The sequence below is a fragment of the Capronia coronata genome, assembly GCF_000585585.1.
Source record: "Capronia coronata CBS 617.96 chromosome Unknown acBCG-supercont1.2, whole genome shotgun sequence".
Taxonomy (NCBI): Eukaryota; Fungi; Ascomycota; class Eurotiomycetes; order Chaetothyriales; family Herpotrichiellaceae; genus Capronia; species Capronia coronata.
Genome location: NW_006912894.1, coordinates 3516182 through 3529816, shown reverse-complemented (window position 1 = coordinate 3529816; position 13635 = coordinate 3516182). Strand labels below are relative to the sequence as shown.

The 13635-nt window shown below is 54.0% G+C and overlaps 3 protein-coding genes across 3 annotated transcripts; 1 reads left to right on the top strand and 2 right to left on the bottom strand.

The window, feature by feature from the left end:
* Positions 1–226: 226 nt before the first annotated feature.
* Positions 227–3697, top strand: A1O1_02952 (uncharacterized protein; the record flags this gene model as incomplete). The annotated part of the gene is made up of 1 exon (XM_007723860.1): positions 227–3697. The coding sequence occupies one exon, from the start codon at positions 227–229 to the stop codon at positions 3695–3697; it is 3471 nt and encodes a 1156-aa protein (XP_007722050.1).
* Positions 3698–4531: 834 nt separating this feature from the next.
* On the bottom strand, positions 4532–8428 carry A1O1_02951 (uncharacterized protein; the record flags this gene model as incomplete). The annotated part of the gene is made up of 1 exon (XM_007723859.1): positions 4532–8428. One exon carries the CDS (start codon positions 8426–8428, stop codon positions 4532–4534), a length of 3897 nt encoding a protein of 1298 aa, XP_007722049.1.
* Positions 8429–10184: 1756 nt separating this feature from the next.
* On the bottom strand, positions 10185–13118 carry A1O1_02950 (uncharacterized protein; the record flags this gene model as incomplete). Its single annotated transcript, XM_007723858.1, has 4 exons — positions 10185–12570; positions 12623–12799; positions 12852–12981; positions 13031–13118. 4 exons carry the CDS (start codon positions 13116–13118, stop codon positions 10185–10187), a joined length of 2781 nt encoding a protein of 926 aa, XP_007722048.1.
* Positions 13119–13635: the final 517 nt, after the last annotated feature.

The following is a 13635-nucleotide window of genomic DNA, read 5'->3' as shown; positions in this document are numbered from 1 at the left end:
CGACCTTAACCCCAGAGAAACCAGTGATTGGGGATAACAATTACACTTTCGAAAATAAGGGTGGTCTTTTGCGGATTTAAAAGAGCGGCCTATTTTATACCAGATCTTTCGGAGGAGTCTGTCACCCTGTCCGAGTTTGGAATCTAGCCACTGGACCTCAGCACGATCGACGCGCAATCAGTCGCCGTGGGCTTGACACCCAGACCCAAAGTCAGCCGGCCCCAAGATGGCGTGGGATCATTTGTCCATCAACAAGCCGCATCTGGTCTACATCATCCTAGGCGGGTTTACCAGCATTTTCATGCTCTGCTCGTTGTTCATCAAGGAAAAACTGTACATCGGCGAAGCCTCGGTCGCGACCTTGTGCGGTGTTATCTTCGGTCCACATGCTGCCAACCTGATCAATCCCTTGTCCTGGGGAAATACTGATATGATCACTCTCGAGTTCTCCCGCATAGTACTCGTGGTGCAATGTTTTGCCGTCGGCGTCGAGTTGCCCAAGGCCTACATGGAGAGGCATTGGAAATCTGTCGTCTTCCTGCTCGTCCCGGTCATGACCTTTGGTTGGCTCGTCACCAGTCTGTTTGTCTGGTGGATGATAGAGCCACTCACCTGGTTGGAGTCTTTGGTGGTGGCAGCCTGCGTCACAGCCACGGACCCGGTCCTGGCCTCGTCCGTCGTGGGAAAGGGCAAGTTTGCCAAACGTGTCCCCAAGCATCTTCGAGACCTGTTGTCTGCCGAGTCGGGCTGCAATGACGGGATGGCCTTTCCTTTCATCTATCTTTCTTTGTATCTATTGAGGTATGATCTGGGTGCTCGAGAAGTGGTCTTTCACTGGATCGTGATCACCGTTCTCTACGAATGTATCTTCGGGGCCTTCTACGGTGTCATGGTGGGCTACATTGGTCGTCATGCCATCAAGATGGCCGAACGACGGGGCCTGATCGACAGAGAAAGCTTTCTCGTGTTCTACTTCGTCCTGGCATTGTTCTGCGCGGGTTCGGGTAGCTTGCTGGGCATGGACGACCTTCTGATCGGGTTTGCGGCTGGAGTTGGATTTTCCAACGATGGCTGGTTCACCGAGAAGACCGAGGAGTCGCACGTCTCCAATGTTATTGACTTGCTCATCAACTTGACCTATTTCGTCTACTTTGGCACTATAGTACCCTGGGATCAATACAACTCTCCCGAGCACGGTCTGGTTCCTTGGAGGCTGGTCGTCATCTCGCTTTTTGTCATCTTCTTCCGTCGGATTCCCGCCATGTTGGCGTTGAAACCGTTCATACCAGACGTCAAAACGTGGCGAGAAGCTCTCTTTGCCGGCCACTTCGGGCCCATTGGTGTGGGAGCCATCTTTGTGGCCATTCTAGCTCGTGCAGAACTTGAGAGCGATTCCACCGAACCTCTGGCCAAGCTTCCGGCACCAGGTTCCAAGGACTACGACTTGATCTATCTTGTATGGCCAGTCACAACCTTCTTGGTCATCTCGTCAATCTTGGTGCATGGCTCGTCAATTGCCGTCTTCACCCTGGGTAAACGCATCAACACTCTGACAATAACACTGTCATACACTCAAGACAACGAGAAGGGGCCGGCTTGGATGAGTCGCCTCCCAAGGATTTCCTCTCAGTCGAGATCAATGGCCCGTATGGATAGCTCCGAGTTGGAGGCCGAAGAAAAGCTGGACATCCCTCCTGGCGAACTGCCTCCTGTCGGGATCCCCAAGCTTCATCTCCGACGGCAGCGCGAAGATGAGTATGAAAAGAAGCCGGGCTCTAGATCATCCAGTCTTGGACGATCAAGGAGACGGAAACGTCAGACTAGGGATCTTGAGGATCGCCGCCTAGGTGGCCCTATCAGTCAGAGTGCCATTGCACCGGTAAGGCACTCAGAACCAACCGCTTCTCAGCCGGGTTCTGCGTCGGATACATTGTTTGAGAAGTCCGGAGAGCCATCGCCAGAAAGCCCTCAGGACCGCCTGGTGACCGGATCTCCAACCTCTTCCCCGGAACGTGATCAGATTGAAGTGGAACACGAGGCCGAAGCCGTGGCCTCAATGAAACGACGGAAAAGAGAGAGGGAGCCGTCACCAGAGAAACCCGCAGAGGTGGAAGTCTACGAAGAAGGCCATAACCTCGTTGTTGAAGATGAAGAAGGCAATGTTGTCGAGACTATTGACTCGGCTCACATGAACCCGGCCAAGAAGGCCGAAGCCGTTGAGAAGGCACGCAATCGTTTGGCCCGGGATGAATCCGGAGAATTTACCAAACACAAACATCAGCCCCACCCAAAGACCGAAGGCGCAGAGATCGAACATCTTGTGGGGGACACTATTGGCCAACCGCAGAAAAGCATGCGGCAGAGATTCGATCAGTGGAAAGGGTTTGGCAGACGGAAAGAGGAGCAAGAAGAGCCCGTCACGCCTGGTCCGTCAAAGAAGGCAGAACTGAAGAAAGCAGAACGAAAGAGAGGTCCCGCCCATGCCTATCAGTTCGGCAACACCATCATCGTCGAAGATGAAGATGGCGAAGTCATCAAAACGTATACCATCCCTAGCGACGCGAGCGCGGGGGACAGGCATCGTCTGCGCCGTATGAGCACCTGGGTGGGCCTAGGCCGACAAGCGGAAGCCGCTGAAGTGGACAGCTCGGAGGCGGCCCTCACAGAGACGAAAGACGGCACTGAACTGCTCAAGGAGAAAAAGCCAACTCTCAAAAGACGTGGCTCCGATGCGTCAGTCGATGATGGCCTGAGGATGATAATTTCCAGTACCGATCAGTATGGATTGACGGGGCAGAAGAAAAAGGCTCGGGATGCTCCTGGTGCCATTGCCCTGGGTTCTGGAAGGCGGTTGTCGACAAAAGACTTTATCAAACAAATGCAGCAGCTCGATGCCAGAGGTAAGATCCAAGAGGTTGAAGAGAGTGATGCCCCGGAAGACTTCAAACGCGAGGTGCGTAAAGCTGTCGAGGCCTCGCAGCAGAACGAGCGGAACAAAGCCACCGCCTCTGATGAGAGGCCGGGGCGGTCTCGAGCAAAGACAACTCCAGGCGGCGACTCTGACGATGCTAGCCGAAGGATGCAAGCCAGCAATCCGGACGACAGCGAAGACTATTTCAGTCCGCAGCGTCGGCCATTACCTGAGCGCTTGACCACTGCCGAACGCAACCGGAACTCCATCGAGGAAGAAAGCCAAGAAGAAGATGAGGATGATGACGATGACGATGACGAGGAAGAAGACGACGACGATAGTGGCTCCAACGTTGTTCCTGTCCATAACGTCGCATCCATTCTGGCCAGACACAGTCAAGGCCAGACGGCGGCCGACTTCCGCAGGCGCCAACTTGCACGAATTCGCTCGGAGGAGGAAGAAGAGGACGAGGAGGAAGCGGATCCCACCGAGGGCGAGACCGCTGCGGAGAAGCGCCGGCGAATGGCTGCCCTGGGCATCGGTGCTCGGGAGGAAGAGTCGAGCAGTGACAGCGAGGAAGGCGAGGAACAGCCGCGTCGGGCCGCCGAGACTGCCGTGCCGGAACCCAGCGAGGGAGGCCCGTCCACGACGCAACAACGGACTCGAATCCAATGGGGCGGAGAAAGTGGCCGAGAGAAGGATCCTACCGACATCTATGCCGGCGACCCCATCGTCGGGGCGGCGAGAAAGCTGAGGAAAATGATGAAGAAGCGGCACGAAACTTGAAAATGTCACACCCATCATGCTTCATGCATCATGCATCATGATATGACGCCGGCACTGAACTGACTTGACGGTCGACATTTGACCATACCACCTCATCTCATCCCATCAATCAGAGATGACTAGTAGTTTAGTCGTCAGGCTTGGGCTGAATGAAGCCAGAGAATCACTTTGTTTTGTGCGAGATCATGACTTTTTTTATTCTCTTGGGAGGTTATGCTGCGTGTATCTGAAGCCGGCCAGCTTTTCTGTTTTCTGCTCTCTACTGTATACTGTTTATTGCTTAGTGTTTAAATCAAAAGGAACTTGTGGAATGCTTGTTCGACGGGTGGCTGTCTGTATATTACGTATATACATGTGGTTCATGTGCAATACATACTAGTATCCCAACCTACCTACCTACCACGTAACTAGTAAATAGTAAGTACTTCAATACCTACCTCAGGTACATGTTCGCGGATGCTGATGTTGGGTCTGGGTCTGGGTCTGGGTCTGCTGGTCGAAGATGGCTTTGTTCTTCTCTATATAGATAGTAAAGCAAAGTCTAGCATCATTGTCATTCATTAAGCCATCATCATATATACATATACATCCAGCCAGCCAATCCATAATGCGTAAGAACCCCCGGGTCCCAGTAGTCTGACTTATTCTTAGTCAGTCCATTCGGCAGTCCGGACCCAAAGACCGCACCTGCTTGCCCATCTTCCCAGGCAAGTCGCTGCAACGCAAGGCAAAACAAGGAAGCCAGAAGCCTAGGTTGGATCATATCAAGCCAGGGTTTACAAGGAATAGGTCTTGGGGTTTCCGAAAACTTGAAACTTGTTCAAACTTGAAAAGCTACAACTGGATCAAGTCGACTTCACTAAAGTCTGGCGGCGCGCCGCTGTAGACGCAGCGGCCCTTGGAATCCAGGCCCTGGCGCACATTGCTGACCCAGAGATGGGCACTGAAACGACCCATGCGGTGGACCTCTTCGTCACTAACGCCCAGGTCGTCGCGCGGCAGCCAGATGACGGGCCGGCGGGCCCGGAGCGCGCTGTGCTGGAACGCCCGCTGGACCAGCCGGTCGCGCTCTTCGGGGGTCAGATCCTCCAGCTCGTCGTGCACGCCGCCGAACAGCGCGTCGGCCAGCTCCTTACGGGCGGCGCGCTGGGCCTCCACGTCCTTCTCGTTGCCCGTCAGCGGGTTGAAGTTGTTGAGTTTGTCCAGCACATCGCGCGGCGGGGAGAGGTGGCGCTTGTGCGAGCGACGTCCGCCGCCGCGTTGGGCTTCAGTGGCTGGGTCATCGTCACCCGAGACATAAGTGTCTTGATTCAGGTCCGGCTGTAGCTGCTGTTGCTGTCGTCGTCGTCCTGTTGGCGATTGTGGCGATTGTGGTGATGTTCCATCTGGCAAGCTGCTGTTGAAACTGGACGATCTGTGATTGCGCGGGTCGTCTCGGGCGGCCCAGGACTTGCGCAGTCCGGTTCGTGGCTTGCTTCCTGGCACGAGGTTCTTGGTCGTGTCCGCTGTCTTTGCCGCTGCGGATCGCACCATTCGAAGGCCTCTGCTCTCCTTGTCTAGGTCCAGTGTAATCTCCGGATTCTGGACCTGCACCGGCTGCGGTTCACGCGATTGCTGTCGTGCCTGGCGCTCCTGCCTGTCCCGCTCGATTTGCTCCCGCTCCCGCTCCCGAGCCTGTCGGTCTTCTTCCAATTCCTGGCGCTCGTTACGCTCCAGTTGGTCCTCGAGAGGCTCTTCTTCGTCCTCGTTGTCGATGATCCCGTGCTTCTTCCGCATCGCTCTGGCGAATTCCTCGTCTCGGCGAGCTGCATCGTCTTCGAGAGTGATGGGCAGGTAGCGGAACAACGGGCTAAAGGCGTTGTTCAGCAGATATTGGTATCCGGCCGTCAATATAAGGATGACGATCATGCCGATGGCCTGCCCTGAACATGCAACGCTGTTGTTCTCGTCTCGGACGAGGAAAAACATGCCGATCAAAGCCACCTCCATCACGTAGACACCGACAAAAGTAAAGTTGATCGCGTTCGGATACAGCAACCCGCCGGTGTCGCGGGTGAACCGAGTGACGTACAGCGTGTTGTACCGGTAGACGAACCAGAACAGAGAGAAAGTGATGATGTTGAACACCAGAATCAGCGGCGCAATGACTGAGTAGATCAAGCCGATGCAGGCCAAGTTGGTGTAGACAGGGAAGAACGTGCCCCATTGGATGTTGGACAAATTCGTTTGTCGCTTGAATTTGGCTCGGGCCGTGCTATCCAGGATCGGAGCCAGGATGAACCACCCGATAAGTGATCCTACCTGGAGGAGTGCTCCGGCACTCACTGACATGGCCTGCAGAAGCATGTATGAGAAGAAATAGTTGCTGGCTTTGGGGATATTCGTGCCCAGCAGATTCGGAACGTTCGTCCAGCCATCGACACTGGTGAACAGGGAGAAGAACTGTGTCAAGGCAGACGCAATCGAGACGACCAAGAACAGTTGGACGAACAGAAAGAAGAAGTAGTATTTCTGGACCGATAGCTCCACAAGCATACCGGACTGGGTCCCTTGAGTTTTGACCAGGAATCGCAAGATCATAGGGAGGAGGGCGGTCAGGATACCCAGTAGAGCGGCCGGCAGCACACCCTGGAGAACACTCCTGAACCAGGCGGGAATGCTCAGAACCCAGTGGAGCCATTCGAACGTTTTGGCCGCCGTTTCGAGCTGCGACAGCGCAGAGGTGAAGGCGACAGGGATTGCCCAGAGGATGATCATGCCCACCACAAGAACCACGACACCAAAAGTCCGGATGTAGGCTGACCACCACTGGATCGACATATTGTCCCAAAGGACATCCTTTGGATCGATCTCCACCAAACGAGGCGCCATCTGCTTGGGCAGATGATGACTGACAGCCTGGCAAGCCATATGGGCGGCTACTTGATGGTTGAACTGGATGAACGCAGAGTTCATGAGAGGGAATCGTTCCGGATGAGCTTGGTCGTCTTCAATCTCGACATTGAGCCGGGCCACTTCTTCGCGGCAGTAGCGAATGGTGTCGACTTTCTGGCCCATCAAAGGGAGTGCAGGCATCCAGCCAAAGACAGGAAGTCTCATCGTGTCACGATCTTTGTCGGACAGATAGCGCCTCCAGATTGCATCGTCAGGATCGTGTTTGAACTCCGACTCAAAGGCCGCAGGGTAGTCAACGGGTTCCTTTTCCTCACCCGCACCAAGACCAATTGCTTTCTTGACCTTTTGAAAGGTGCTGACCCGTTTTTCAGGCTTGGTCTTTTCATCTTTCACTGTACTAGATTGAGAGATGGGACTGTTGAGCTCATACTCGCCATCAGACCTCTCCAACGTCGGTCCACGGCCTTTTGCAAATACATCTTTTGCGTCAGGACTTCGTTTGCCAGTGGGTCTTCTGGTTGGTGTGCTGGGAACCTCAACGTGGGGTTGAGGCTGGTCACCAGAACTTCTATGGGGTGTTTGATTCTGTTCAGCATCTGCAGGAACAAAGCCATTGGTGGTGTCGATAGTCTCGTTAAGCCCCTTGTTGACACCTCGGATGCCTCCTATCATGCGGTTGCCAACCTTGCCCAAGCCATGCGTAACTGCCGAGATACCTTCCCCGAGTATAGGAACGGGAAGGACATATCTTTGACGCTCTTGGTCCTCCTCGGGGTCGGCGTCAGAAGATGCAGTAGAGGAAGAACCATCCTCAGCATGACCTTCAAGCACTTCACGCAGATTATGGTTCACTTGATGGGGGTTTCCGATGGTGACACCGTGCCCGTGAGCTGCTTGATCGCCGGCTTCATTCCTAATGGTGTCCCGGAGCTCCTTTTCTTGCTTGGAGGGTTTCTTGCCCGCTGCTTTCTCGGCTTTGGCAATGTTTTCCTCGTTCTTCTTGAAACATTTCCGGATGAGATCCGTTTCGGCCGACTCCAGCTTTGCCGCGAGCTTATCGCGTCGCTTGATTTTGTCACTGAGTTCGTCGAGATTCCGATTGATCCAAATGTTCCGGACGCCGCCAGGGAATACGTCGTAGAGACCATCCAGGGCTTCGACGGTGCACCATTTTCGAGGTATCGAACTGACCAGGACCGTGGTGGCCGACGCCCGTAGCCGATGTTGTGGCGAGGTCAGATATGCCTGACGCATACGGATGTAGTTGCGCAACTCATCGAACGAGACAAAGCACACCCAGATGATCAATATCAGGGCCAGGAGCCAGTGAGCCCAGTAGCGTCCAGTGTGAGTAGGTGCGACGTTACCCCAGGCCAATTTGTCCAGACCAGTAACATTGGTGGCATTCTCGTGTGGGCCAACTGCCCAGTGAGCACCTCGCCCATCGACCATGTTCAGAGGTATCAAGATGGGCAGGATAACCATGGCCGCCGGCACGAAGATCTTCAGAAGCGTGCGCAGGTATCGCAGAAAGAAGTAGGCGTCCAGGCCACATTTTCGCACGAACTCGGAATTGCTGGTGCTCAGGACGGGCTTCATCCATTTCCACCACCCGGGTGGGGTTGGTTTCGTCCGTTCTCTTTCCGGTACCAGATAGGTTCGGGGCTGGTATATTCGGGCAAACCGATCTTTTATCAGGAGGAAGGCACCGACTTCGATGACGAAGACAGCAATGGCGGTGACCAGAGAGGCGGCGAACTGACCGGCGCTCTGGCCATTCTTCTGGCCGGCGGCGGTACTATTGCCGCCGAGGTTGAAGGTCTCGTTCAAAGACATCTTGGTCTGTTAGGAGAAGAGAGGGAGAGGGGAGGAGGGTATGGTCAAGGTCCAGAATGGCGCGGTGGGCGCAGAAACATGACGGATCGCTGCGTGAAGGAGTCGCGTTGGTAGCCTCGACAAGTGGTACTAGGATATCTGTCTTGAGGTGAGGCAAAGCTTTGGGCAGCGAGTCCAACGAGGCTTCTCTCTGTCCAGTGATGACCCGAAATAGACAGACAGACGGGACAAAGCGATAGCAAGATATGACAAGTTTATGTCTTAAACTAAGCACTCCCCTTAACAGAAAGAAAGAGGTGCAAGAGGTTGTTTGTTCCCTAGGGTAAAGTGATTGTAGGTGAATGCGGTGAACGATAAAGGGCACAACAAGATCAAACCGGCCAAAGCCTTGAACTTGGATCAAGGACAAAGAACAAAAGACGTTGGCAGTGGCAGTGAGTGACTGGGCTCAGCTTGCCGCCTATGACGTGGATGGCGCCTACGGACAGATGCCAAGCAGTCATCGATGCATTGTGGTCCAATCAATGCGGGCAAACAAGCTCCATTCCAATCACCCCCTAATCCTAGTATGGCCTAGTCGCCGGCATAGGCGCGCAGACGACATTCTTGATCTAACCGCATTCCTCCGACGCGTTTCCACTTCGAATCTCTCTACAGAGCTAAACCCCCAGCTATTCTTGTATCTCCTTTTAGTGATCTACTCTCTCCTACGCAACCCAGAGCTCTCTCCAAGAAACCCCCCCTGTGCCCTTGTGATGGCGGTCGATCAACCAAGAAATACACCGCGGCATGCAAACTGAATCCCATGTGCCAAACTGACATCGGCCGTCTTCCTGAAATAACTTTCCAGCCGTGACACCTTCGTGAAACATCGCAATCTCACTGACCGAACGACTGACCCGAGTGACTGGTGATGGGACATGTACCCTCTCCCATGCCTGCAACGCTGTGGAGTCTGCAACAAGGCCACAAAAGTATCATCTGCTCCTCATGATTCTGGCCCCCGGAGAATCCAAGGCGAGTCATGCGCAGTGACTGTGGGCGCGATGACACTGCTACTATGGAGGCCACCGACCACAGTGAAATATAGCAAGATACTGAGACACCACTGTGATATCCTGGTTGATCCAGTAGCTGCTCCATACGGATGATGGGTGGTTACTCTACCACAATGTCACTCACTCAGCAACAAGCACCCAGTTTTGTCCCGTGATGGCTGGCGATTGCGGAAATGCTTCCAACAATATTTAAGTTGACTAGGCCGAGGCTGAACCCCCGAATCGTGGGGTAGGTTAGGCATGCATGTACGTACTTTGGTAAAGCATCAGGCAAGGCTGCATCCAACCCAACGCAGTATTTGACAGGACTAGTAGACCAAGACCTCGAATGTGACTGACAAGAAATATCCCAGGATGATAAACATACTAACATTCACACGGAGACAATCCAATTCAATCCTAACCCCATCAAGCCTACGACCCAGGCACTTACCATGGGCAACTTGAACAGCACACCTATCCAAATTACCATGCATGCGTACGGCTTGACTTGGGGCGGGTGGGTATCTAGATAGGAGGAGGAGTAGGTAGTCGAATTCTCGCTTTCTGTTGACTAGTTGACTATCTGATTTAATAGTAGTCGGCGTCTACTTCGAATTCAACATGCTGTGCGATGCGAGCTGTCTTGTTCTTCCTTTCTGGTCACTTCCCTGTCAGAACACTCTGCGTCGCGCATTGGCACTTTTGGATGTATCTTCTCAACGGCCTCCATAGTACCCTGAACTCTGACCTCCTCCGTACTGTCCCTGTCCCTGACTCTGGTATGGGTCTTCGTAGGATGTCTGGTACTGATAACTCTGACCCTGTTGGAAATACTCATTCCCGCTCGACGCACTGTATTGTTCGTATCCAGCAGGTGGTGCCATGGGCATGGGACTGGGAGATCTCATGTCACCAGCATATTGACTGCCGTGCACTGCGGCCTCGTGCAGCTCTTGTGATCCTCCGAGTTCGCTACCGCCCGGAGTCAAGCCCATACCGGCACCGGCATCGGCACCAATATCATCATCGTTGAGCCCACGGGTGCCGCTCATGAATTTGGTGTATTTGGTGTACTTGTTGATCGAGCTTGTGACGTTTTGGACTCCTGGAATCGGCAGCTTGCTGGCCATGTTCAGCACATCACCAAACCCGCCTCCGCTGCTGGCCTGATGCTGCTGCTGCGACGATTGTTGTGGACGACCTCCATGACCAGTAAAATTGCCTATCATATCACCCACCATTCCGAGAGGATTGTTTGCGTGGCCACCACCGCCACCAGCATGTTGCTGACCAGGAAGAAAGCTGGCGAAGCCCCCCAGTCCACCAGAGCTGGGTTGGTGTGCTGCACCGGCGGGTGGATGTTGGACATGTGCATGGTCGTTGACGCCCGCCTTGTGATTCCTGCCTGTGCGCACCGCTTCGGAGCTCAGAGTGGTGTCGAGGCTTCGGCCCCGCTCCGGCAAACTATCAACCCACCGTCGAACAGCGGCAAACATATTTCGGTGCACCTCGACATGCTCGTTTCGGATGGCGGGATGGTGGAAAATGCTCTCCACATCATGCATGACTTGCTGGACAGGGACATCAGGGTGCTCCCAAGCGTACAGCACTCGGGGTGCAATGAACTTGAGGATCTCCGCAGCCACATATCCCGCCGGTCCATTGAGGATGTTGCTGAAGTGATCTTTGCTGAGCATCGAATGGGTGGGATCCGAACAGTGAGGGTTGGTCCAGACTTCAAACTGGTGCTTCCCGGAAGAGTTGATGACGCCCTCGCTGCCCGTCTGTAGCGTCTTGGACATCGCATTCAGGACGGGTCGCACAAACGGAGCCAGCAAGGACAAAATGAAAACAGTGAGGGTTTCAGTGATGCGGTCGACGAGAGCTTCAAGGCCGGGGATCTTCTCAATAATGGAACTGATTGTTCGCACAACCTTATCCCGGAACGCCAGAATTGGATATATCTGGGCAATGGTCTTGGACGGATCGAAGTTCGGCATCCCCTCCAGACCGCTTGGTGCAGACGACTGTTGCTGTGGAGATTGACCAGGTACATTTCCGGGGATCGCTTGCTGATGACTCTGCTGTGGTGCCGGCTGACCTGACTGATTTTGCCATGGTTGTTGCACTCCTGGATATTGAGATTGCTGCCCGAAACCGTGCTGTGCACCTTGATCGTGCCACTGGGGCGGTTGTTGCTGGTCGAAGCCCGGCTGTCGACCCTGACCGGGCCATTGAGATTGATGCGGAGGCTCACCCCACTGAGGTTGAGGCTGCTGATACCCTTGTTGAGGTGGTTGATTCCAGGACTCCGCACCGTATCCTTGACCTTGCGAAGGGAAGCCGGCATAAGAAGCACGGCTGGTTTCCCAGTCATCGACACCCCGAGCAGAACTGCCAAAGTCATCCATGCCCCTATAACCGCCTTGAGCGCCGAAACCTTGCTGGTTCCCTCGAGCCTGCGCTTGAGAATTTGCTTGCAATCTCTCAGCTTCGTCACAGAGATCTTTAGTGCCCGGAACCTTCGACAATAGTTTCACCAGCGACATCAAAGGATTCGACGACTGCGCGGCTTGTTCAGCGGTCCCGAGAGCATTGTCCATCTCATTCACTTCACTTTGAGTGAAGTGGTCGGTGGCCTCACCAAGGACCGAGTGATAGAAATCCACCATGCCGAAAGTACCCGTCACGAGGGGAAAGACATGCTTTCCATGGAGGGTAATTGCGGTAGCTGTGCCAACGTGAGGAAACACGTTGTGGAAGCCCATTTCTCGAAGTGCCAGCTCAACGTAATTGGTGTGAGCACCGAAGTCTTCGAGTGTATGAAGGCCCTGGCCCAGGCATCGAAGAGCCTCTGCGAGATCTTCATCCTTGCCCTGGAACATCCCGTGCCCATTGCAGTAGAGTCGACCATGGTGAATGCTGCGCTCGAAGCTATACTTCACGAAAGCAGCACTAGTGGCCCAATCCCCCTTACCATTGGCAATGTAGTTCTTCATTCCGGTTTCCGTATCGATCTGCAACTCGATGTCACGTACTGGAGCGCGCAGACGAGGATCATACTTCCGGGCATCTTCATTGTCGTTGTAATCTTTGGGGTTACTATGGCAGTCAGCAACATCAAGAGGGTCTGCATGAGAGGGTTGAGGCCTACTCAATATGCTCTTCTGGTCGATAAACACCAAGTCTCTCAGAAGTGACTTCAAATTCTGCCGTAGCATAACCGAAAGCCAGGAAGGAGAGCAGCCAGACCAGGATACGAATCGTCTCTGGCTGGGCCTTTTTGAGCGCCCCAGTATCCATGGCCTGAGAATAATCACGGAGCCAGTTGCTGTAGATAGCTGGTTAGGACTGCACGCCTGGAAATGTACACGGTAGCATACCCAAAGTAGACTCGTTTGATCATCATCGAGGTCCATTTGTGATGGCGGATGCAGGCCACTGTCTTCAAGACATCTTCGATATCTCCATGACGCCAATTCTTGCCCTCGACAGCCGAGATCGAGGCGATGTCTGATTGAGGGTCAGCACGAATAGACAGCCGAACTCCTGGATGACATACTTCCAGCACCAAAGGCATGGGCTCGACTGGTGAAGAGGACCAGCCCGAGGATTAGGATGGGCAGGAGATTCCGTGTTGTCGAAGCCATCCTGGCGATGTTTCAGTCCGCAACCAACTACGTCGTGTGACCGCTAAACCCAGGCTCTGAGGCAGAGGTCGTCTTCTAACACCGAAGTCAACGTCAGTAAGTTGGTACCGTGTAAGACGAGGTTCAGTGCCAAGAGGGCAATACATACTTGCCTAGGCACTGTGTATATGGTGCCAGTGGTAGAGCGGACGGTCTCAAGCTGGCTCTTCGATGTGTACACCGGTCACTACCAGGCCAGATGAAAGTCAGAGCAGTCTCGGGGGTGTTCTTGCTTGTAGCGAACAAGTCGGGGCTGTTGATCTCACATTCTCTGCAAGAAGGAACGTCAACGCTCTCAATTGTTTATAGTTGCAGCCATACTCGGTCCTGCGGTTGATGGCGCTCAACAGCACTGCCACATAGTGGGGGATCAAGAACAATCCTTCAACTCAGCCACATTTGCGATGGCACTCACTGGCAGTGCAGCGCAGTGCAGAGTCACTGGTGACTGATCGGATTGGGTGAATCTAACTAGAGT